The sequence below is a fragment of the Engraulis encrasicolus genome, chromosome 10 (genome assembly GCF_034702125.1).
Source record: "Engraulis encrasicolus isolate BLACKSEA-1 chromosome 10, IST_EnEncr_1.0, whole genome shotgun sequence".
In the NCBI taxonomy this organism is placed as follows: domain Eukaryota; kingdom Metazoa; phylum Chordata; class Actinopteri; order Clupeiformes; family Engraulidae; genus Engraulis; species Engraulis encrasicolus.
This window is the reverse complement of record NC_085866.1, coordinates 25,608,301-25,632,118: the sequence shown is the minus strand read 5'-3', so window position 1 is coordinate 25,632,118 and position 23,818 is coordinate 25,608,301. Positions and strand designations below refer to the sequence as shown.

The window sequence follows — 23,818 nt, the reverse complement described above, 5'->3', positions numbered from 1 at the left end:
CGGGGAGAGAGAGAGAGACGGGGAAGTCTCGGCCAATGACCTCGGGCCAGAATCGAACCCGGGTTACCAGTGTAGCAATCGAGTGCCAAGCCAATTGAGGCAGGGCAAGGCCTGCCCAACCTTATTGGCCGGCCATTATCCTAACTTCCGTCCTTGACTTGTGCTTGTGGCCTGACACTGACGCCCAGTCTCCATGGAGAAAACAATCTAGTTTCCCCACGGTCAGCCTAACCACAAACATTTTTGGGGGACTTTCCCCCATTCAAGATTCCGATAGCAAATGAGAAAATGTTCTTTGAATTGGGCTTTTGTGCCCTAATGACGTTGCATGAGAAAAATCAAATTGCTTGGAAGTGAAATGTCCTAGTACGAGGCAGTTTACGCTACTACTTACATTACACTGCCATTGCCCATTTACTTATGAACACTTTGACCCTGCATTGGAGGGCTTTATGCTTTAGTAAAACACCCTTGTTCATGCCAGAAGTTCGAGAGATTGAAAGTCATAGGGATTACTCCAGCTTTAATGGCCGTTGCTGTACTACAGGATTAGTGTATGCAGTGGATTTACCCACTTCTTCACTCGCTAAAGAGTCTGAGTTGTAAACACGAGATCAAATGTAGAAATAAAGTGAAAGAAGCAGGCAGTGCAGTACGGCAGGAAGCTTGACAGTGGAAACAGGAAGTCGATGGTGATGGGGCATCTAGATGTGTTGCTTCTTGCATATTTATTGAAGGTGTGATGTTGAGCGAGCTTTTAAATTTGGGGCAGATGTGCTAAATGACAGCAGATGTGTGATAACACCCAACTAGATAGCCGTCAGTTAGTTAAGCAATAGAGCTAAGAGTTGGGATCACTGGGTGGCCAGAGTGGTTTAAGTGTGTGCAACCACCAAACCATAGTCTCTGCACTGTATTTTAATCTACAATGTTTCAGCCAGGGAATTTGTAAAGTGTTTGTACAATGCGGTGCAGAGTTAACTGACAAACATTTCCCCAAAATTGTTCCCATTAGTCCAGTTTCATTGTATTTAATGTCTGTCCACGGGTATGAACTAGGGATGCAAATTATCGATTAATTCATTAATCATTAGTCAATAGCCTTATCGATCGACTTACAATTAATTGATAAGTGGCGTTTTCCCCCCGAAATCTCTATGTTTCTCGAAAAAAAACCTACTAAATCTAAAAACTATAATTAAAAATTGAGATAAAATACCACATTTAGATTAATTCTATTTCAATTTTTTAATCCAAAGGTCATTTAAATATTCCCACTATTCACACCCCTCTTCACACACACTTCACACACACTCTTCACATGCCCATTTCACCTGGGTCTCTTGTCAGTTGAATTGTCGATTAATTGCGATTAATATTTTTTAATCGATTAAGGCATTGATCGATTAAAGTCGATTAATCGATTAATCGTTTGCATCCCTAGTATGAACCTAATCAACTAATAGCCCAAACATTTTCAGCCCAAATTTTCAGGGGGCAAGTTGGTTACAATTTGTTGTTGAGGCAGGGTTGGACTGGGATGAAAAATCAGGCCGGGAATTTTTAGCTGGGGGTGGGGGTGGAGGGTTTGTGCAGGCCAAAATCATCAACAGTCCACTGGACAAATGCACTGTATGCCATATGGCCAATCCAGCCATGTGTTGAGGCAGGGCTGAACTGGGGGAGAAACAGGGCCCGGGCACTTTTGGCTTAATGGGGTCCCTCATCATTAGCGGCGCAGAACTGAATCGCCGGTGGGCCCCACACCGTCCTGGGCCCCTATTTTCAGAAATGAAAAAAGGGACCCACGGGGGTGCGTGGCCCATCGGGAAATGCCTGCTATTCCAGATGGCCAATCCAGCCCTGAGTTGAGGTAATGTGTGTACCTTGAGGGTTGGCTCCGATGAACACATCAGCGAAATTCCTCTTGGGCATCTGAGGTAAGGAGTTGATGTAGTTCCTGGCCTGTGGAATTGGAGAAAAGGAGGACATGTTTAATTGCAGCGTGAAACTGGAGACAGACAAACAAAGTCGATGACCACGGACGGTCATAAACCACAACGCACACACTCAAACACTCACCTAGCTAATCTTGCATTTTTGTTAATTCCTCTGAGGAAGTCAAATCAGGAGTCCACAACGAGGGAAAAAAGGAGCATAACCACAAAATCAGATTTGTCCCAGTTACTCCCCCTATGGGTGGTTGCATTGAAACTCCAGCTTTCTATCATCTACTCAAACCCAAAAGGGTAGGATATTTTAGAGCCAATTTACTGGTGTGTAAGATCATCTAAAAATCAAAAGTTACTCAGGTACTTAAATCAAAGTTACTCAGGTAAGGTACATTTTGACAGATTGAGTATTGTTTTTCCAGGAGCACTTTATCCGCAAACTCCTCAAATACGAGCAATCAGATTCAAAACAAGTCCTCCAAGGCCATTCGATATCCCTATCCAGTTACAGATGAGCTGGCCACTTAAGCAGCCCAGGGCTATGACTCAATCTCTTCTCCACTATCTGTTTTGTCTGTGGCCCTGCCTACGTGCATCGCACACATTGTTTTGCAGAGTCTCACATGGATCATTAGCTGGGGTTAGTTAGTGCACAATCATGTTGCATTAATGCAGGACAACAAGCAGGCAATTTGAGCAGGCACGTTTTTTTTATGCTGGCATGGCAGGATGCTTTATATTTGAAAAGCCATTTGACGTTGACACAGAGAGATGGTCAGAAAGTGGCGAGAAAAGACTGTTGAAACAAACAGGAATAATAGAAGAGGAACAGGAGGGTAATACAGTACAACTGGACTGAAGCCCAGCCTGGAAACAGGAGTTCAGAATGTGTGGGTCTTCCCCTCTTCAAATTCCTTCACACATTTCACACTCTTTCTTTCTTTCTCTTTTTTTTGGAAGTATTTTTTTGGCCTTTATTATTACAGAACAGTGTGAGAATAGACGGGAAATGATTGGGAGAGAGAGATGGGGCAGGGCTGGGAAATGACCCCGGAGTACACGTAGGCAATGTTGGGGGGGGGGAGAGAGAGAGAGAGAGAGAGAGAGAGAGAGAGAGAGAGAGAGCGCGAGCAAGAGAGAGAGAGAGAGAGAGACAGAGAGAGAGAGAGAGAGAGAGAGAGAGAGTTTATCTGTGTGAGTGTCCGTGCATCATATGTGCATCCATCAGAATGTGTGTGTGTGTGTGTGTGTGTGTGTGTGTGTGTGTGTGTGTGTGTGTGTGTGTGTGTGTGTTTCCAGCCTAGGCAGGTATCTCACCTCATGGCTATTCATGGCATCCTATTTAGTAGTGTATATCGGTGTGTGTGTGTGCGCGCGCATATGTGTGTGTATGGACCAGGCATCTCACCTCGTGGCTAGGCATCCTTTATGAGTACATATCTGTATGTGTGTGTGTGTGTGTGTGTGTGTGTGTGTGTGTGTGTGTGTGTGTGTGTATCAGGCATCTCACCTCGTGGATAGGCATCCTTTATGAGTCCATATCTGTGTGTGTGTGTGTGTGTGTGTGTGTGTGTGTGTGTGTGTGTGTGTGTGTGTGTGTGTGTGTGTGTGTGTGTGTGTGTGTGTGTGTGTGTGTGTGCGCGCGTGCGCGTGTGTGTGTGGACCAGGCATCTCACCTCGTGGCTAGGCATCCTATTAATTAGAGATGCGGGCGGCGTCCCAGTCAGCCGCATAATCTGCTGAAGCTGGTTTATGTCTATAAGGCCCGGGGGTCAAGGGTCAAACACCACAAGCACTGACTCACTGCACTGCACACAGCACTTAACACACACCTGCCAGCTGTCACTCACTTCACACACAGGCCTTCATTACAAGCAGTGCTGGGATTGGAGAACAGGCATTACATGTGGGGTTGGGGTGGGGTGGGGGTGGGGGGAGTTGGGGAAAGTGAGGAAAAAAGTTTAGAGAAAAAAGTTTAAGCATGCAAAAATCACAAGCGACAAGACACAAGAAGAGGAGGCAACGATTTGTTATTTCAGGCACGTAAAATCATTGGAGGGGGAAAACTCCATGAGAAAAACGACGAGATTTTCACCCCCCACGAGCCAGGCCAAGACCGGCCGTTTCGTTTAATTCCATTCCATTCCAACATCGCTCAGCTCTCTGCTGTAAAGTCAGGGGTTAAGATATAGACAAGAACGTAGCAAATCTTCAGAATGAGCAAGCTGCAAGAGAACATTTATCGCGTTACTGTTAGTGCACTCGCATCGCACACACAAGACACAAACACACGCAAAAACACACACACACACACACACAGGTCTGGCATGTAGACCAGGAGAAGAGAAGAGAAGAGGAGGCAGTGGCGAAGGGAAGGCTGGCGAGGCGAGCGAGCAGAGGCACTCACAGACTCTGAAGAGATTTTCATCAACAGCTCGGGTCCCGGGGTCCCCACCAGCATCATTATGAGTTTCAACTGATCAATGTCTACCGACGACTCAAGGAAAAAAATGATATAATAATAATAATAATAATAATAATAATAATAATTATGATAAAATAATAATAAGTAGTAGCAGTAGCAGTAATAAATGATAAAACTATAATAGTAACACTAACAGCATACACAAACAACAGCCACAGCCAGGATAACACACCTGCCAATCAAAATTTAACAATAAATGAATAAAATAATAATGATAATAATAAAATACATAAACAAACAAAAAACACTGAATTGCCTAAAGCATATGGGCTGGGAAAGGAGATTTTATCAAGAAGAAAAATGTTTCAACAGAATTCCTGACTGTGTTGACAGTACTTGTGCCCGGCCTATTCCCCAAGTGTGATACATGTACATGCAGGGTGCGAGTGTTTCAGAGGAAAACATGATTAAAGGGGGCCAGTCATTCAGGTGAGGCAGTAGCAAAGCCGCAGTTCAGTATGTGGGCCACATTGTGAAACAGAGAAGCCCTCTGGTAAAACACAAATTTGTAGACACAGTCAGCGTCAGACAGACTGTGACAGAAAAACAGACAGACATCCTGAGTCAGACACACAGACAGACAGACTGACAGACAGACGGTTCTGATTGTGAAATAGCATATTCATGCATACAAGAACATTCAGAGGTGGTCTTCAAACATGCACAAATTTAATTGTTGACATTGGAAGCAGGACACACTATGAGGAGCACAGCAGAAAAGCAAAGATCATGTCAGTGTCTTTATATCATGGCACAGTGTGGTACTGGAGCGAAACTGCAGACTGCTGGATTTGTTCTTGGGTGCAGAGAGAAGAATTAAAACTGATGCACAAGTGGAATTGAGAAAAGAGAAAGGTCATAAAAGCATCAGGGAAAACAAACAAGCATGATTAAAGTTCAAGAATAATCACAACAAAGCATTGAGGCAAGGAGAGGATTGCTATTGGTGAATAAAAAGGTCAAATGTCATTCCTTCCATGTTGTCATGTTATATAATCAAATTAATACCACACAGCATTAGCAGCACCTGCTGCAGCAGAGGGGAGATTTTATAGCATGTTGCTAGGCAGAAAACAAGAGAGAGAGACAGACAGACATAGGGGCAGACATTCAGATAGAAGCCAGAGGAGGGATTAAAAAAAAGAGAGGGATAGAGCAGGGGGGGAGGGAGGGAGAATATAGCATGTTGCGCAAGCTGTTTCTTTGTAGAAACGTGTGGAGTGGATCAGGTTTCCTTTCAAGCCCTGTGATTGGAGAAGAGCATAGAGCAGCGGCGGATTTAGAGGGGGTGAGGGGTGAGGGTGTTGGGGTGGGAGGCTGGCCTTGGGGTTGAGTGACAGCACTGCTTTTTATTTCCAACACATCAACAGAGCTATTGGGCAGTTATGGCCAGCCTTTGAAGTCGACTCCAGTGAGATCAGGGGTGCGCTTCTCGAAAGCGTAGTTGCTAGCAAGTTAGCAACTAGGGTAGTTGTCAATGGGGAATTGCATTGCAAACAGCAGAGTAGCTAACAAAGTTAGCAACTACAGTTTCTGGAAATGCACACGAGAAGCCTCTACAGCATGGGTGGGGAACCATTTTCATTCGAGGGGCCACCTCAAATTCATCCGAGGGCCGTATTATGAACACAAACCAGAATTTCCCCCTGCACTTTAGACCAATATTGAAGACAGCCACCTTTAAAACAGTCCCCACCTTCTTAGGTCCCCTGAATACAACTTAATTGATTCCTTTACAAAATATGTCATATTTCATGTGAAGCTGCATGACATTAACATTATATCGGGGCCGGATAAAACGGCCTCAAGGGCGCAAACGGCCCCCGAGACACAGTTTCCCCACCCCTGCTCTACAGTCTACTGCAGTGCGATCTGAGGAGCCTTTAAAAAGCTACTGCAGAACGGTCTGGAGTGCATTTCTGGAGACCAAAGTTGCTAACTTTGTTGTTTGAAATGTAATCTCCCATTGGCAACTACCAAAGTTACAGAAGAACAACTACGCTTTCCAGAAATGCACCCATGAGCAGTCTTTGAAAGCTACTGCAGTGACATGGCGTGGGAACAGGAAGACAGGTGTAAATAAAGGATACGGTCAGTTCCGGGGAAGAGGGTCCGTCCAGTCAGCAGCTCCGCCATTATGCACCCCACCGACCAGATGTCAACTGCAAGGGGGCGGAGATTTCAAGATACATTGGAGAACACAAACAAAAACATTTGGATGGTTCGCAGTCCTGCAATTATTTAGAGTTGTTTGCAGCTATTTTGGCCTCAATTTATAAGCGTTCATAGAGTATGCTCGTACTGTAGATTTCTTGGCTAGGGCTCACTTAGAAAAGAGGCAATTGCCACAAACTGACTAACATAGGAAAATAAAGGTGTTTTTTTTTTAAGTATGTTTACAAGTACCCTATAACTTATTCACCAACGCCGATAAATGTGCATCTGATTTTATTACTACATCATAGCTAAAAACATTTCAAAGGCTTCTGTTTTGAAAGAGATTATTTTTTAATTCCAACACAACAATATGTCAGTGGTACGTGGAGAAGTGATGGTGTGGTGTGGCGTACCAGTCATGCTGTAGTGCATCCAGTTGAGCATGATCTCTGGGGCGCGGTACCAGCGTGTAGCCACATAGCCAGTCATCTCGTCATCAGACTGACGCGCCAGCCCAAAGTCCAGGATCTGGGCCAGGGAATAGGGGGTATGTTTGTTTGTTTGTTTTCATTCATGGCCAAATATGCAACAGTGGCTATTTCATGGCCAGTACAGGCAATAGAATTCACCTCACAATGATATAAATAATTGAATAAATACATTAAATAAGTTTGGTCACATCAATACATTTTAAAAAGTTCAAAACCTTTAAAGGTGGGACCTTATTAAAAATTCCAAAAATAGTGTCTTCTTTAAAAAAACTGTTGTCTTTTCGGGAATAGGGGGAGAATCACGCAGCTTATTAATTAGAGCAGGGTTTCCCAACCAGGGGTACGTGAGCACATTGAAGGGGGTAATTGGAAAAATGTAATTTTAGCAAATGCATGGAGCATAGTCACACTGGGATAAAGGAAGCAATATAGAATAAGAGTTAGAGGGTACCGTACTCTTAGGGGGTACACAAGACAAAAAAGGTTGAGAAACGTTGAATTGGAGCATTAACATCAGTTTGCACATTACATTTTTTGCGTTTCCAAAGACTGAGAAATTCTTGAAAATTCAGTTTTGCTTAGCTTTTCAAACTTTCCTCAACAAACAGAATTCAGAGATACTCAGATCACAAGGATGGTGTTGTTGGATATGCAGTGACTGTAGTGTTGGTTTCCATCTGACAAATGTGCATTGAATTTGTATGTATGTAGGGTAGCTATTCTTTATGAACACTTGACATCACATGTTGAAATGTGTGAAAATGTGCGAATGTAGAGGTTCTACCATTGCAGAATTATTGCTGCACTTGTGAGGACTGAGGAAGTACTTTTAAATGGGTTCCACCTAGTTCATGACTTAAAGTAAAATCACAAGCAAGCAGATTTAAATGCTTTTAGCTTGTTTTCACTGCTAAACTTTCGGTTTGTGGAAGTACAACCATCACTGCCAGCTCTCCTTCAACCTGGTCCTGCCAACCGACTCACCTTCAGCTCACAGTCCTCATTCACAGCCAGATTACTGGGCTTCAGATCCTATGGAGGAGAGGAGAGGAGAGGAGAGGAGAGGAGAGGAGAGGAGAGGAGACATTAACCCTGTGTCATTGCACCACATCTAAGGTGCTGTTTCCACGTAGCTGGATATTTTTATATGTGGATATTTTTTTCTCCTGGTTGCATTGGTTTTGCATTGGTTTTGGCCCTCCGTTTCCACATAGCAGATATTTAAAAATCCAGGAATAAAAAGCAGGAGAAAAAAATATCCTGTTTAGGGGACTGAAACGCATTTGTTATAATGGAGGATTTATTTTTATCCACATGTTGCGTTTACACCTCAACAGTAGAAAAAAATACCCTGCTAAAAAATGTAATGCTACGTGGAAACAGCACATAAATCTCATACCAAGCATTACACAATCACATTTAAATAAAAAAGGGAAATACTCTTAAACATCCTGTTCAAGTTATCCAGGGATTAAAGCAAAAAAAAGTAATCTGACTGAACTTTTTTACCGGTTAGGCACCCGATCGAGTATCACTCCGTAACCCTACGAAAACCAATGTAGCCAGGCTCTGCCCTCATGTCGAAACATACATGCAAGGAATGGTGCCAGAGCCAGCGGCATAGGCAGACGGGGCAGTCGCCTAGAGCAGAATAGGCCTATGTCTTGAGGGCGCCAGTAATACCAAAAAGTGCCACAAAATCAGAACTTCAACCAACATAAATCTTTACACTTCACATGAACAATGAATATTCATTATACACTCAGTAGACCTATATAGACTCAGTATGAGTGTACCTGTAGGTACTAGATCACATGTGCTCAATCAGATGCAAGCCTACAATGCTATGTTTACAGATGCCCAATTTTTCTAAATACAAAAAAAGGAAAGAGGGCGGGCAGGCCCTAGGCCGCTCACCAGATTGACTAGAACTGGCCGAGAATGGAGGGATAATGAATACTACTGTATCAGACTGCACAGATTGAACTGAAATTTGGGGCAGGTTTTGGTTATTTCCTCTTATTTCTACCCATTGTTTATGAATTGTTCACAACATCATGCAGAATGGATTCACAATGAATGCTGCTTCAAAATGGTAGCTGATCTCACAGAATTATTGACTTGGAATTGCAATGTGTTGATACAGTGAGTGATCCCATTATGGGGTTTTTTGTTGTTGTAGTAGTAGGCTATATTTTGTCTTTCACATTAGAATGGGCAAACACTGTTCTGGTGAAAGCAATGGTGCGCATTGCTCGCAGTTGTATTTCTGACATTTAAAAAGCCCTGATCATAGCAATCAGAGGGAGAAAACTAGCTTTAATTATTTGTATGTTTTTCACCCTTCGGCCTTTTTCAGTATTCATCCTGTTACAAATAACTTGTTGACGTTTACAAACAGGGTGCGGTATGTCTACCTCTGTGTTCTACCGTTTTGAAAACTACTGGCTACTTTTTTGCTTCTCGATGTGCGGTGCCAAGCACACGCTTACCATTGATTCAAAAATCTACAAGCTGACAGGACGCAGCAGACACGACAGTCACAGACCTATCGTTTACAAAGGTAACACACTTTCCCAAGCTTGTCGCGCAGCTTTCCACTCGAATCAAGGCAAATCACCCACCCATCAGTCCTGAGTGCGCAGTGCGCAAATAGGCTAACTGAACTCAAACGAAACGCATAGTCCGAGAAGATGGGCACAGACGTTGAGCCACTCAAAAACAAGCGCACACACAACTGTTGCTGCTGCACACTATTCCAGTTAGCAGAAATAGCGTCACACAGTAACCAGCCTTGAAAGTGAAACAAACGTCGAAACGGCATTTATCGACCATGAGTCCACCCATCACTGCTTCCCAGAACAAGACGTGGCTCTGCCAGGGATAGCCTATCCGTGACCCAAATGCAACCCATTTTTAACATATTTCTTGAATATATATATATCGGCAACAACAAAGTTAATCTGCTATGAGTACAGATGAGACTGTGAATTATCCGTTGTCAAAAAGACAACTAGCTCTACACGCAGCAAGTCAAACGCGCTAAACTTAGAGGATGAAACGCATGGTAGGCTATCCTAGTTAGCTGCCATAGTCGTCCCATTGGGGCTATGACTAATGCTAGTAAGAGTCACAATGCTTAAAAGGCAAACCCTTCATGAAAAGGACATCATACGCAGTCGAAGTAAACTATTCATTTTTTTTTTCTAAATATCTGCTACGGCAGGTGCAATGATATGGAAACGTCACTGCACTTTATACATTGTATTACAATTATTTTCTTTTCTGCCATCAGCAACAATTTTGGCTATTTATTTTTTTAATCTCTCGCTGCCACAGAATTGTTGACCGCTCGTTTCCTTTTTTTTGGAACACGGAAGAACAGGGGATGACCCAAAACTAGGCTACTGATGAGTGAATGTTGTATCACACCGCCAATGGTGGAGTGTATAGCCTAACTACATCCGTAGGCCTACACCAAACACACCTCTCGTCCCCTTCTCATGACCAGGAGTGCTCTCGATTTGAGTTCAGTTGGAAAGTAAAAAATGTAAATTAATTGACATAAATTATACGGACGGAAATCCGTCCAAACTAAAATCCAGTTGACGGAATTCCGTCGTAGCGACGGAAAACTTTAATCCCTGGTTATCTCTTGAAAACCACAGTGCCAAACCTCTTTTGACTCAACCAATCTCATATTTCATCATACTGCAAGCAGTGCAGGCGTACAAGCAGTCAGAACCTGACCCATACTCACCCTGTGAATAATGCCGGCGGAGTGGATGTACTGTAAGGGACAAAATGGTGAAGAGAAATGCACAATTGTTAGCACATTGCACCCACCACGACATTGTAACGACATGTATTTGTGTTCTTAATGTGTACTGTATGGTTTTTTGTATATTTTTTTGTGTGGATTATCTAGTACACATATTCATTGCAGTACATTCATTACCAATTACTAATTCATTTATGTGCATTAGCTGTGGTTGTACCATCTGACGTCTGAGTAAAAAAAATGACATTAACCGTTATATAGAAATGGGCTGTCAGTGTAAGGTGTGTTTTTGTGAGATATATGAATGACGTTCATTATGTCTAAGCGTAGTAAAACGTAGGTTTTTCTTTTACTTCAGAAGTTGTATCTTTTACCTGACATGTTTTGACGATATACAGTAGCTTCCGTCTAATGAAGACAGAAGCAATACCGTCTAAACATGTCAGGGGAAAGATAAAACTATTACATGTCTGAAGTGAAAGTTTTTAGAGAGAGAGAGAGAGAGAGAGAGAGAGAGAGAGAGAGAGAGAGAGAGAGAGAGAGAGAGAGAGAGAGAGAGAGAAGTTGTGTCTGTGGGTGAGGAGGAGTAATAAAACTCTTCTGGTACTCATCGGTGACCAAAAGGCAAAACTTGAGGTGAAGAGAGAGGGTCCGAGGCACTCTGAAGTCCGTTTAAAGTCCTTTATTAAGGATAAATTTAATAAAGGACTTCAGAGTGCCTCGGACCCTCTCTCTTAACCTATGATTTTTGTTTTTTGTTTTTGTTCTCCTCACCTTGAGCCCTCTGAGGGTCTGGTACATGAGGAACTGCACATGGTCGTCTGTAAGTTTCTGGCATTTCACAATGTTGTTCAGGTCGGCACCCATTAGGTTGGTCACCAGGTACCTGCATAGAAGACACACAGGAAGAGAGAAGCATGATTATAATATAACTAAGCAAATAAAAAGGTAGGATATATTTTAAAAACAGGTGAGAGATGAAGGAGAGGGCGGGCATCTTTAAAAAAGAGAAAGCAATTAAGTATAATTTATTTTATTTCCCACATTAATTAAGTACATTGAAACACATCAACTTGCCAGATAAAGTGTTAAAATAATAAAAAAGACAAGTGAAAAGCAGAAAGAACTGAAACAAGGGCAGTCTTGCAAAACACAATAGACCAAAGGGAAGTAGAAATGCCTGTGAATACATGTGCCAAGTTTTCACACACAGCTAGAGGGCGCACTTCCCATGTGCATGAAACAAGAAGGCTTTCCTCTCCTCAACTTTCATCAAATTTTAAGAATCTGTGGACAGACACATCCCGTCCCCATCAGCTATTCTGATTAATAGACTATTTTGATAATTGGTATAACGGGTAATAAGGTAAGGCAAAAAAGTGTGACTTTTCAACGTGGATTGAGGCATCAAAACGTAAGCCAATCACCCTTGTAGTGCAGAATAATAACAGATACACAGATATAAACTGATATGGAAACACTGGGGCACCTTAAAAAAGCAAGTCAGGAATCGAATCATTCCTGTTCTTTTTACAAGTTCAAACACAATGAATTCATGACATTTACTCCAGCAGTGTTTCCCCCAGGATTTTTATTAGTCAAGGTGGTGGGGCATTAAAAGTATACATTTTTTGGCAAAGCAATTGTAGAAATAACATTCACAACATTACATATCTATCTCTTCAGGGGACCTAGTCAAGGTGGTAGATGGTTTTTGTCAAGGTGGCCACCTTAGCAATAAAGTGCTGGGGGAAACTCTGCTCCAGGCAGTACATGCATAAGTCTCTTTTCCATTGGGTTCCGCGTTCCGGTGCGGGCTTTATAAATATTCATGAAACTTGACGGGGGGTCGATGGTGCTGTCTCGCACGCATTTCCATACAACAGGACTAGAACTGGGCCGTATGATCAGCTGCTGCAACTAGCCGCGACAACACCGTGTTTTCACGCCATGGTGAATCTAAGCCCTAATCTAAACAATATGACCTATGTAGGACTAAATATAACCAGCGATCTCCTTCTCTTAGACCCATAGACATGTGTTTGGGCTTGTTCGAAAGCTGCGAATCTTAGCTTTTCACATGTTTTTACGGAACGTTTTTATGTTCTTTCAATCCAAAGTTATATAACTTTAAGCGGCCGCTGTTTCAAGTGAAAAAATAGCGCTTCCCAACCATTTTTTTTTACCTCGTCATTTTGTTTTCCAACAGACAGCGATCTCCTTAACCTAGACCTACAGACATGTGTTAGGGCTTGTTCAAAAGCTGAGATTCTTAGCTTTTTACAGGTTTTTACGGCACGTGTTTATGTTCTTTCAATCCAAAGTTATATAACTTTAAGCGGCCGCTGTTTCAAGTGAAAAAATAGCGCTTCCCAACCATTTTTTTTACCTCGTCATTTTGTTTTCCAACAGACAGCGATCTCCTTAACCTAGACCTACAGACATGTGTTAGGGCTTGTTCAAAAGCTGAGATTCTTAGCTTTTTACAGGTTTTTACGGCACGTGTTTATGTTCTTTCAATCCAAAGTTATATAACTTTAAGCGGCCGCTGTTTCAAGTGAAAAAATAGCGCTTCCCAACCATTTTTTTTTTACCTCGTCATTTTGTTTTCCAACAGACAGCGATCTCCTTAACCTAGACCTACAGACATGTGTTAGGGCTTGTTCAAAAGCTGAGATTCTTAGCTTTTTACAGGTTTTTACGGCACGTGTTTATGTTCTTTAAATCCAAAGTTATTTAACTTTAAGCGGTCGCCACTTCAAGTAAACAATGGCGTTGTTCTCCAGCGGATAGAGAGGAAATATTTTTGTCATGGCTGTGTTCTTTGTTCCCTCGAATAAACCACAGTTGTCTTTTTCATTCGAAATGTTCATTTTTACATTTAATTTGATAACAGCAAATTCGCCATCCCTCTGCAGGTTCGTATATGAAGATATGTGCAATGAAAAGGGCTACTTTAGTGTGCCCTATTTTGCATGGTGGTAAAAAAAAACGACTTCTCACAAGGAGGAGGCGTGGAGCTTTGGAAATAGCGTGATTTTAAAATAATAGCCTAATAGGCTATATAACTCCTTGGCCAAGGACTGGAGTTAGGCTACTTTAAAGAACATGATAATTGCTTGAGCAAATTTTCTCTGTCTACTGTAACTGCCGACAGAAAAGCGATGTTGATTTTTAAAGTGCGTGGGTGGGGATAGGTGTTTGCACGCCGGTAAATCCTAACACAGGCAACATGTAGCCTAGTGGAACTCAGCTCCGCACGCCTCGAACCACGTCTTTAAAGATTCTATAATCGCCCCTGTTTGAGCCCTGTTTGAGCTGATGATGGGTGTGTATGGGTGGAGTAAATGCAAAAAGAAAACGAAACCACGCCCCAGCAGTGCGCAGCCCCGTTCTAACAGGGCTAGTCGAAAAGGGACTATAGTTTTACTGGGCTTCATGCAACAACACTGTCAGTGCACCAAGTCCCAGTTCAAAGATATGGGAGCAAAGCCCCTCTCCAAGGTAGAGAGAAAGAGACAGCCATGTCCCATGTCCCATTATAAACTGCCCCCAGTACCCATATTTGCCTTCAGACGCACAGCTGCGAGCGAGCAGGAGCAGGAACAGGAGCAGGGGGTGCTTAAGGACAGTGCGAGACCGAGTGCTACTGCTACAGTGCGTGCAGTGTGGCATGTGGTAGCTCTCTCTATATATGCCTGAGAAGGGGAGAAGGGTGGCAGTGTGGGGGGGGTGTTGCAGGGTGGGCGTACTTCCTGCCTGAGAGCGAGGCAGTCAGGCGGGCGTGATGAGTCATCAACCAGGGACTCTCACTCCCGCAGCGAGGAAAAATGGAGAGAGGGAGAGAGGGAGAGAGAGCGAGAGAGCGAGAGAGCGAGAGAGAGAGAGAGAGAGAGAGAGAGAGAGAGAGAGAGAGAGAGAGAGAGAGAGAGAGAGGGAGAGAGAGAGAGCAAGAACGAGAGCGAGCAAGGGGTCCTTGCAGGCGGAGAGGAAGGGCAACCAAGAGGTACTGAAAACAGCAGCTACTATTCTTCACACCGTCTACACTGACTCACTTCTCTTGTTTTGTAAGAGATGCTGGAGAGAGAGCGAATGCACAAACGAGAGAGAAAGAGAGAGAGAGAGAGAGAGAGAGAGAGAGAGAGAGAGAGAGAGAAAGGGAGCATGAGAGAAAGAGAGAGACAGGGAGCATGAGAGAGAGAGAGAGAGAAAGGGAGCATGAGAGAGAGAGAGAGAGAAAGGGAGCATGAGAGAAAGAGAAAGAGAAATGGAACATGAGAGAAAGGGAGCATGAGAGAAAGAGAGAGAGAACATGAACAGAGTCCTCCAGAGGACAGACAACTCCACAACTGACTCCCACTCTCATCTCTCTACACAGGCAGGAAATACAAGAAATTAACGCCCCCGTTAGCTTATGTTACGTAATATGCTTTTGTTTTTGTGACACCGTAGCTGGGCCCATCTGCTGCCTGCCTTCATGGATTGAGCGCCAGAGTCAGTATGTAATGATGACAATGACGAGGCAAAATAAAGAGCAACTCCAAACCACAAAACACAATGTCATTTGTAACCATTATTAATCTCCCTCTGCCACAAACTCCTTTCTTCTTTTTTTCTTTCTTAGCGCTTTGTCTAATTGGCCAACTTCCTTGTCTTTGGGGTTGCTGCTACTTCAGGTTTTTTTTTGTGTTCATGCATGTCAGGATTTCCCACAGCACTTAACAGATGAGGTAGCCACCTACACCTACTATAAACACAGACCCCGTTGAAAATAATGACATTTTCAGATTACAATTTCGTATTGTTGTTAGTCATTTCCAAGGGGTCAGCAGTGTTGAGTGATTTGCACTATATTATTTCATATGAAATTGCAAAACATACCCTGTGCCTCAATCCACGCACTTGTGCACTTTGCGAACTATGTTTCAGTGCATAGGGCGCTCATGCTGAAAATTTCGGTAGAGTCAGTGCACTGAAAGAACCCGGATGATCCCCTAACAATGGCGAAAAACGCAGTGCTTGAACAATGGATACTGCACGCACTAAACAGACGCCATGTTGACAGTGAAAAGAAAGAAACGCTCGTGTTCAATTCAGTAGAAGAGTGTGGCCAACAGTCTCCTAACTCTGTAAGTAATGTTGCTGAGACCAACCTTTTCATGCCAAGCCAAGTATTGTATGCGTGATGGTTGCCCTTTAGGGTGAAGGAAATGTAAATACAAGCACGAGACGTTGTGCAATGTAAACAGTAGCCAACCGATATTTTGGCGAGCTAATGCTATGCTCAGCAGTCACTTCCACCGAGGGCACAGTGCTTAGAGCTTATACTTTTCCACCACACTATGCACTGAAAACATCAGTGCAGTGTGTGAGCACTATGCACTGGCTGTCAGTGCACTGACACAAGTGCGTGGAATGAGACACAGGGACAGCCTTTGCAATCATAATGGTCACATGTCTCTGATGCCAGCTAACCTCTCAAACCCCCAGACTAACAGAAACACTGCATATGCAGCATGGCTCTCGAGTACGGATGCAAACCATTAATCGACTTTAATCGATTAATACATTCATCGATTAAAAAAACAAATCGCAATTAATCGCCAATTCAACTGACAAGAGACCCAGGTGAAAGAGTGTGTGTGAAGAGGGGTGTGAATAGTGGGAATATTTAAATCACCTTCGGATTATAGAATTTCAATAGAATTCATTTAAATGTAGTTTTATCTCACTTTTTAATTAAAATTTCTTTGATTTAGTAGGGGTTTTTTTTCGAGAAACATTGAGATTTCGGGGGAAACACTTAATCTTAAGTCGATCAATGAGGCAATCAACTAACGATTGACAAATTAATTGATAATCTGGATCCCTACTCTCGACCTCTCTGACCAGCTCTCTCTCCCCCCCTCACATTCCTCCTGCTGGAACAGAGACCAGACACACTGAGCTGCAGTACTGGCATGCCACTGCAGACACACAGCATTATAAACAGTGCTTCCTGGCAGTGCAATAATGGGCATGCTTAGGGCACTGTACACAAGCTACTTGGCACACCACTAGCCTGGCACTACTTGGACAGCATGTGTGCCATTTGTCCTCGCGGTGCGCACCCACGCACGCACACGCGCACACCATTTGCCAGTCAACATTAGGCCTTTGTAAAACATTTAAAACTCATAGGTAGATTTGGTGAATTTCTGCATGTATTTGTCAGCAGCTGCCATAGTCTGATATACACACACACCTCTGCACTGGCACCAGGCCACGTGCACAAGCACCACCACCACCACCACCACGTACACAAGCATGCATGCACACACGCACACAGGGCTGGAAAATCCAGGTATTTTTAGGGAGATCCCTCATGGTTCCAATTCCCTCTCTGCCAGCAGACCAAGCCCCACCACCCTACCAGCTTCCTGCCTGGAGGAGGCATGAGAGAGAGAGAGAGAGAGAGAGAGAGAGAGAGAGAGAGCGAGAGAGCGAGAGAGCGAGAGAGCGAGCGAGAAAGAAGGCCCTTGCAAGCGGAGAGGCAGGGCAACCAAGAGACAGTGTAAAGAGCAGCTACTATTCTTCACACCATCTACAGTGAGTCACTTGTTTTGTAAGAGCTGCTGGAGAGACAGAGAGAGAGAGGGAGGGAGAGAATGCGAGATGAGAGAGAAAGAAAAAGAGAAAGGGAGTCTGAAAGAAAGAGAGACTGATTTTTTTAAAGTCAATTCAAACTTTTAAGTTGTTGCGAAAGAAAGAAAAAAAAACGAAAGAAAGAAAGTAAGAAAGAAAGAGGGAAAGAAAGAAAGGTTCATGGCAACAAAACATCTATAGTAAACACCATTTCACTAACTGATATGAAAGTAGGAAGATGTAGAAAGGGTGGGAAGATGTCCTGCTGTACATCTCCTCTCTCCTCCTCTACTGGGTGAGTCATCACTGTATTTCTGGAAGCTGCTCCAAGCACACAGCTCAGCAAGCCCCCGCCTGCCACCGACTTTCCCGCCTTTCCTCTTCACCTTTCCATCTCCATCTCTCTCTCTGAAAGAGTTTCTTTCATTCTCTCGTTCACCAACTTGAAAGTCTCAATCCAGTTTGAAGTCTTACTTTCTCTCTTCATGACTCCTTCACCACCTTTTCATCCTCCTTCCTCTCTAGCTCCATCTAACCGTGCTTTCAGTTCCACCTCTCTCTTTCTCTCTCACTGTCCCTCCATCTCTCTCCCACTCCATTCCTCCACATATCTCTATCGCCAGTTCTCTCTACATCCCCTAGCCATAGATATGTAAACATCCTCCTCACCTCTCTCACTCCCTCCCTCCCTCCCTGAACATCTCTCTCCTTCTCTCCTTGTACTGCCCTCAACATCTCTCCGCAAACTCCCACAGGAAAGCCCCCCCAATATATCAGTCTAGCTAGCCTGTGGTCTTCCCCCGCTCCACTTTCCAAGTTCTTATTCCTCCCTCGCGCTTTCCATCTCTCTCTTTCTCTCTCTCTATCTGCTTATAGGGCATCACCTCTGTCTCTTCACTGGTTTTCCCCCAGGCTTCTTTCCAAACTTACTCCACAGACCCCCTTATTTATTCATCTACCCCCCCCCTTCTCTCTCTCTCTTTTCCCCCTTTTCTCTTTTCTCCCTGATTTTGACCTCCATAGCCCCCCCTCAGTCAGTCGGTCAGGCCAATGGTATTTCCCACACATTTATTTTCCACTTTGTCCTTTTTTCCACCCAAGTCTTCCCCGCCCTGCTCTCACACACACACACACACAAATGTCAAATTGGTCTGGTGCCGGTTGTCACCAAAGGCCATTTACAAATTCTCTTTCCTTACAAATTTTCTCTTTTTCATCTTTCTCAATCGTTTTCACTATTGTCCTACTGCTGCTGCTACCCTCCTCTACCTCCCTCTTGTCTTCTCTATCCCTCGCTCATTCGCTCCATCCGTCTGAGGCTCATTGAGGGAACTTTCTCCATCCGCGTAGACTAGCGTACACTACAGGCACAGGGGGGAGCCCCGCGCCAACATTCCTGCACGAATAGTTGTGTGGTGCGGCATGCGTGCTGGCCCTGGATGTGGAAACTGAAGATCATGTTTTTAAGGCAGCACTGTTAGGCAGCAGGAGGAGGAGGAGGGTGGGATGGGGTGGATGGGATTGGAGCAAGAAGAGGTAGTAGATTGTTTCATCTGCTTATTAACTGAGAAACACAACGAATGCCATCGTTTGTCAGTCTAATATGTCTATCGCATACTCTCGCTTGATGTCCGGCTGTACGCCTCAGCCTGTCTCTCTCTCTCCCCAAGTCATTTTTTCTCTGTCAGTGTGTGCTTTTTTTCTCAATCTCATCCCTGCATGTCTCAGTGTCTCCTTGTCAACTCTCGAAGTAAAGCTAGCAGCACAGTAGCTTATGTGGTCAGTAAGGAGCAGTGGTGTGTAATGCGTACTCTACAGCACCTCTGCACATGACCTGTTGGTCCTGACTGGTTAGTCCCACTCTGTGTGTGTGTGTGTGTGTGTGTGTGTGTGTGTGTGTGTGTGTGTGTGTGTGTGTGTGTGTGTGTGTGTGTCGTTCTCCCTAAATAAAACTAGCAGCACAGTAATATATGATCAGTAAGAGCAGTGGTATGTAATGCACATTCTGCTGTGTGTGCGTGTGTGTGTGTGTGTGCACTCTGCAGCACCCGAGTATGACCTGGTCCTGACCCCATGACCTCATAGGACTGACCGCCCCGTGGCCTTCACTGAGTCAGTCACACACGCGCGCGCGCACACGCACACCTCTACAATCTCTTGTGGAGACAGATGACTCTGACAAGAACACAAAAGCACCTGAATAAAATAGGCAGCATCCCTTCATGACAAACTAATCTGTTACCCAACTCACCTGTCCTAATCTTGTTATACCCGAGTTCATAGTCTCCCCAAGAATTGCATGTTGTTGATTCTTGTCCGATGAAAGTGTCTGCTAAATGTAATGTAAAAAGTATACATCTATGCTTGTGTGTATTAAGGGAAAATGTCATCAACAGCCAATCAGATCAAGGGTTGCTCAGATCAATGGTCACCAATGCCATAATTCAGCAACTGGAAGGGGTACGAAACTGCTCGTTGGCTCATTTGCGACAAAAGATCCATTTCCAGGAACTTGGTTGGTATGGCTACATGGGTTGCTGTGCGTTTGAGGAACACTACCCCTTTTTAAATCTCTCGCTTGCGTCAACGGGAGTCACCGTCTCCTATTTTAAAAAGTGACTCGCTGGCCTCGTCGAGACTCATGCTCACGGTATAGCCATCGTCCTAAAGTAGTCTCTACACCGAACTCATGCTCTTACGTCACCACTCACATGCCACAGTATGCCCACATAACATGAAGGCAAGTCTTCGGTTTTAGCATGTTACTCAGGCGGGTTCAAAGGCCACACCATTACAAGCCTAAATTGCACTTTGAAGACATACTTGGAAGGACACACCTTTCCCGCTTTCCAAGAAAAAAAGCAACAACAGATGTTAGCTAGTAAAGGTCTGTACTACAAGTACAGGGATTCCCCCAGCACTTTATTGCTAATGCGCCCACCTTGACAAGAAACACAACATTTTTCCAGTCATAATGAATACTTAGAATTTGATGGTGGTGGTAAGTATTCATGAAAAAGGTAACATTAGTGAATGGGCAGCATGAATTCCGGAAATAAACAACTAAAAATCTCACACAGTGTCCCTATATTAGTATGCTAGTAATGGTGCCATTTGGTAGTAGAGAAGATGAAATATCCACTTTTCAGAAAAGGTCATACAATATCTTCATAGCTTTGTGAGCTTAATTCATTAAGGCTACTCTACCTTATTTTGAAGGGTATCTTGAATATTTCATATTTTGTTTATCGACAGCCCACACAACTGCCACGCGCATTACAAAGATAAAGGAAACAGAGACACTGCACACATGCACTGGACACTGTACATCTGTGAGGAACATGATCAGGGCATGCTGCTATGGAAGATCCGGCACACAGAGACACGATACTGCGCAGACAAACCTAAACTAAACATATCTGACTCCCTTTCCTTCGTAAAGAGGAGGGGGAATACCAGAAACAGCTTCTTCTTTTATCTGGGTACATCATATCAGCAATATGCACCGAAGAGAACACATTGCAATGTAGCAAAGAACAAATTATACATCTAGTCTTTAACACGAGAACAAACTGATATTGAGCAACGCCAGAGTAGTTGCTCAAATAAATAGGATTTTTTTCCAAATGTGTTATTTTCTTGCATTTTGTTATGGAAGTGTTAGTGTGTAAGTGGGCATTACAGTCACTGTGAAAAATAGGCTTCCTGGCCCTGCCGTGGCACGGATGGTGAGGCACTCGTTTGCTATGCGGCCGACCAGAGTAATTCCCGAGCTTCCTGTCACCATCTGTACTGTACCATCATGAATAAAGTCAAAAAGATCAAAAAATATTGGAAAAAAAACACACACAAAAAAAGACAGGCTTCCTGTTTAGCCAAAGCCCAGGTGTGGCTCTTAGCACACAGATGTGCTGTGCAGTAAAGGAGGGCATGTGTCTGATGCATCTGTGTAAGATTCGTGGTCTCCTCACTTTCATGTTATGTCCACAGACTGCAAAGCAAACACACAGTCTTCACACAGGTTTAGTGCCGTGTTTTGAATGTGTGTACTTTTTCCACTCACACAAACAAGCAAAAGTGGTTGCGTTTTTTGTGTGATATGACGACTTTGGGGTTAAGTCACACCACAACTTGGAGCCCAAGAGCATCCTGTGAGCACCTCGAGCACAACGCCACTCTTCACACTTCACGCCACACATGCTTTTTGCACTTCTGCTTTTTATTTGCTTTACCACAAGTGTCACGAAGAAATGCACTGATAAACAAGACCAGACCTGAATCATAGTGTTGCAAGGCTGAACGAGACCACGAGAGAGAGAGAGAGAGAGAGAGAGAGAGAGAGAGAGAGAGAGAGAGAGAGAGAGAGAGAGAGAGAGAGAGAGAGAGAGAGAGAGACAGAGAGAGACAGACAGAGAGAGACAGACAGAGAGAGAGAGTGCAAGTGAGAGAGATTTACAGGGAAAGAAAGACAGAGAGGAGGAAGACGGCACGAGAGAGGAGAAAGACAGCACAGGAGACAGACAGACAGACACACTCACAGGTCATTGAAGTCGTCTACATTGGTGTCTGGGGTGAACACGTCCAATAGGCCAATCACCTGCAACAACAACATTAGGCGAAACATGTCAGTGCGGGCCCTGCATGGACACTAGAGCAAGAGAGCAGAACTGAGAGCAGGAAAGGGAACCATGAAACAGGAAAGTGGAAATTACAACTGTTACAAAACTCCCTAGAAGACACGGGGGGTACAGGAGCGTGCGTGTACACAATTCAGACAGGGGGCTGAGGTCGACACATTAGTAGTATATTCAATTCTATTGTAAAAAAAAAAAAAGAGAAAAACACGCACATCCGTCTCAAAAAGATTGGGTGCAGGACAAGCAAAATCACATGAAAACTGACAGTAAAGTCCGCGACACCAAGCTCCCGTTGCTCTTATTTTAAATGTGGCATTTTGGGCAGCATGCCCTTCATCAGACATCAGCCCGAAACGCCACATTAAAATAAGAGAAACATCAGCTTGGTGTCGCAGACTTAACTTTCAGTTTTCATATATTCAATTCCATTCCATCTTCACATTTCTATTCAACTCTCCAACCTTGATTCTGCAATCAGAGAACTGAATGATTTGCTTTGACATTGATTTGTACAGTTGTGATGACAACGTTTTTAAGGCACATCAAGTACTGCTGGGTGTACACAAGTCAGAGGGGCCTGAGATTGACTTGCATTTCTGCTCAAATCTCGCATTCAAGTTTGCTAGCAGAGCACTAAGTAAGCACTGATATCTTGCACAGTAGTGACATCATAAAAGGGACAGCAGCGCTGATTTTTTGGTAATCACTGCATGTTAAGAGGGAACTGTGCACAGCTCCTCAGATGACCTTGCCCAGGGCCTACATATTAAAATAATCTGGCACAAGACATCTTTTTACTTTTGTTAACAATGACTATTGTGCATGGTGCCTGTTGAACTAAACTAAATAAACTAAACCAAATTAGAAGGACAAGGCACTTTTCCACCTCGAAGTAAGGAATCAATGGTAGAAAAAAGTCCATATTCCACACTTGACTTTACTAAAAGTTAAGGCAAGTTAGTACATGCAAAATCAGATGAACTCCTACATATGGAGTATGGAGCGCGAGATTCTCGGGAAGAAAAAAAAGATTGCGTAGATTTCCTACTGAAACTGAAGCAAGAGAAAATCTGAAAAAAAAAATGCATTTACACGTGATAATCTCAAATGTATCAGTCCATGCATAAACCCGTTTTCATGCTGATTCATGTGGCATGTCTGATTTCACATGAAATTTAGTACACATTAACTTTTTCATGCCAGGTCAGTATTAGTACATCTGAAAGTGTTCATGGAAATTTAGCTTTTTTTGTGCATATTTAAGTTATGAACAAAAGCCCCCAGGTCGTGAAGTAAAAGGCAGAGATGATAAGAGAAGAGAACGCAAAGCTCAACTTAACTGACTGGTTTGATGAGAAGTTTTTTCACATCAAACCAGTCAGTTGAGTTGAGTTTTGCATAGGGATATTCATTTTCATATACAGTAAAAGACTAATCAACTCACGTTTTCATGTTTCATGTGTTTGAGCAGCCGCAGTTCCCTGTAGGTGCGCTTGGCGTGGATGATTGACTGGAAGGGCCTGGAGAGCTTCTTCACCGCCACCATCTGAGCCGTCTGCTCATCCACCGCAGAACTGAGAAAACACACACACATAAAATTAAGATTCACATACATTCCTGGTCATTTTTACCTTGTAAACCTCAACTCTCAGAGTATGTTTTTTTGCTCATTTGTCTACACAAAATATGTT

The 23,818-nt window shown here is 43.6% G+C and overlaps 1 protein-coding gene across 2 annotated transcripts in view; it reads right to left on the bottom strand.

The window, feature by feature from the left end:
- Nucleotides 1-23,818, bottom strand: part of mapk14a (mitogen-activated protein kinase 14a) — a 30,898-nt gene that overhangs the window by 3,449 nt on the left and 3,631 nt on the right. Inside the window, exons 2-10 of one of the 2 annotated variants that reach the window (XM_063208482.1) lie at nucleotides 23,572-23,701; nucleotides 22,029-22,087; nucleotides 11,641-11,752; nucleotides 10,846-10,875; nucleotides 8,070-8,117; nucleotides 7,008-7,122; nucleotides 6,528-6,599; nucleotides 3,629-3,708; nucleotides 1,887-1,965 (exon numbers count right to left, since the gene is read on the bottom strand). In XM_063208482.1, coding sequence (XP_063064552.1) covers nucleotides 1,887-1,965; nucleotides 3,629-3,708; nucleotides 6,528-6,599; nucleotides 7,008-7,122; nucleotides 8,070-8,117; nucleotides 10,846-10,875; nucleotides 11,641-11,752; nucleotides 22,029-22,087; nucleotides 23,572-23,701 — 725 coding nt within the window. Of the gene's footprint in view, nucleotides 1-1,886; nucleotides 1,966-3,628; nucleotides 3,709-4,359; nucleotides 4,440-6,527; nucleotides 6,600-7,007; nucleotides 7,123-8,069; nucleotides 8,118-10,845; nucleotides 10,876-11,640; nucleotides 11,753-22,028; nucleotides 22,088-23,571; nucleotides 23,702-23,818 lie in introns of both variants that reach the window. The other variant, XM_063208481.1, reaches the window with a different exon arrangement.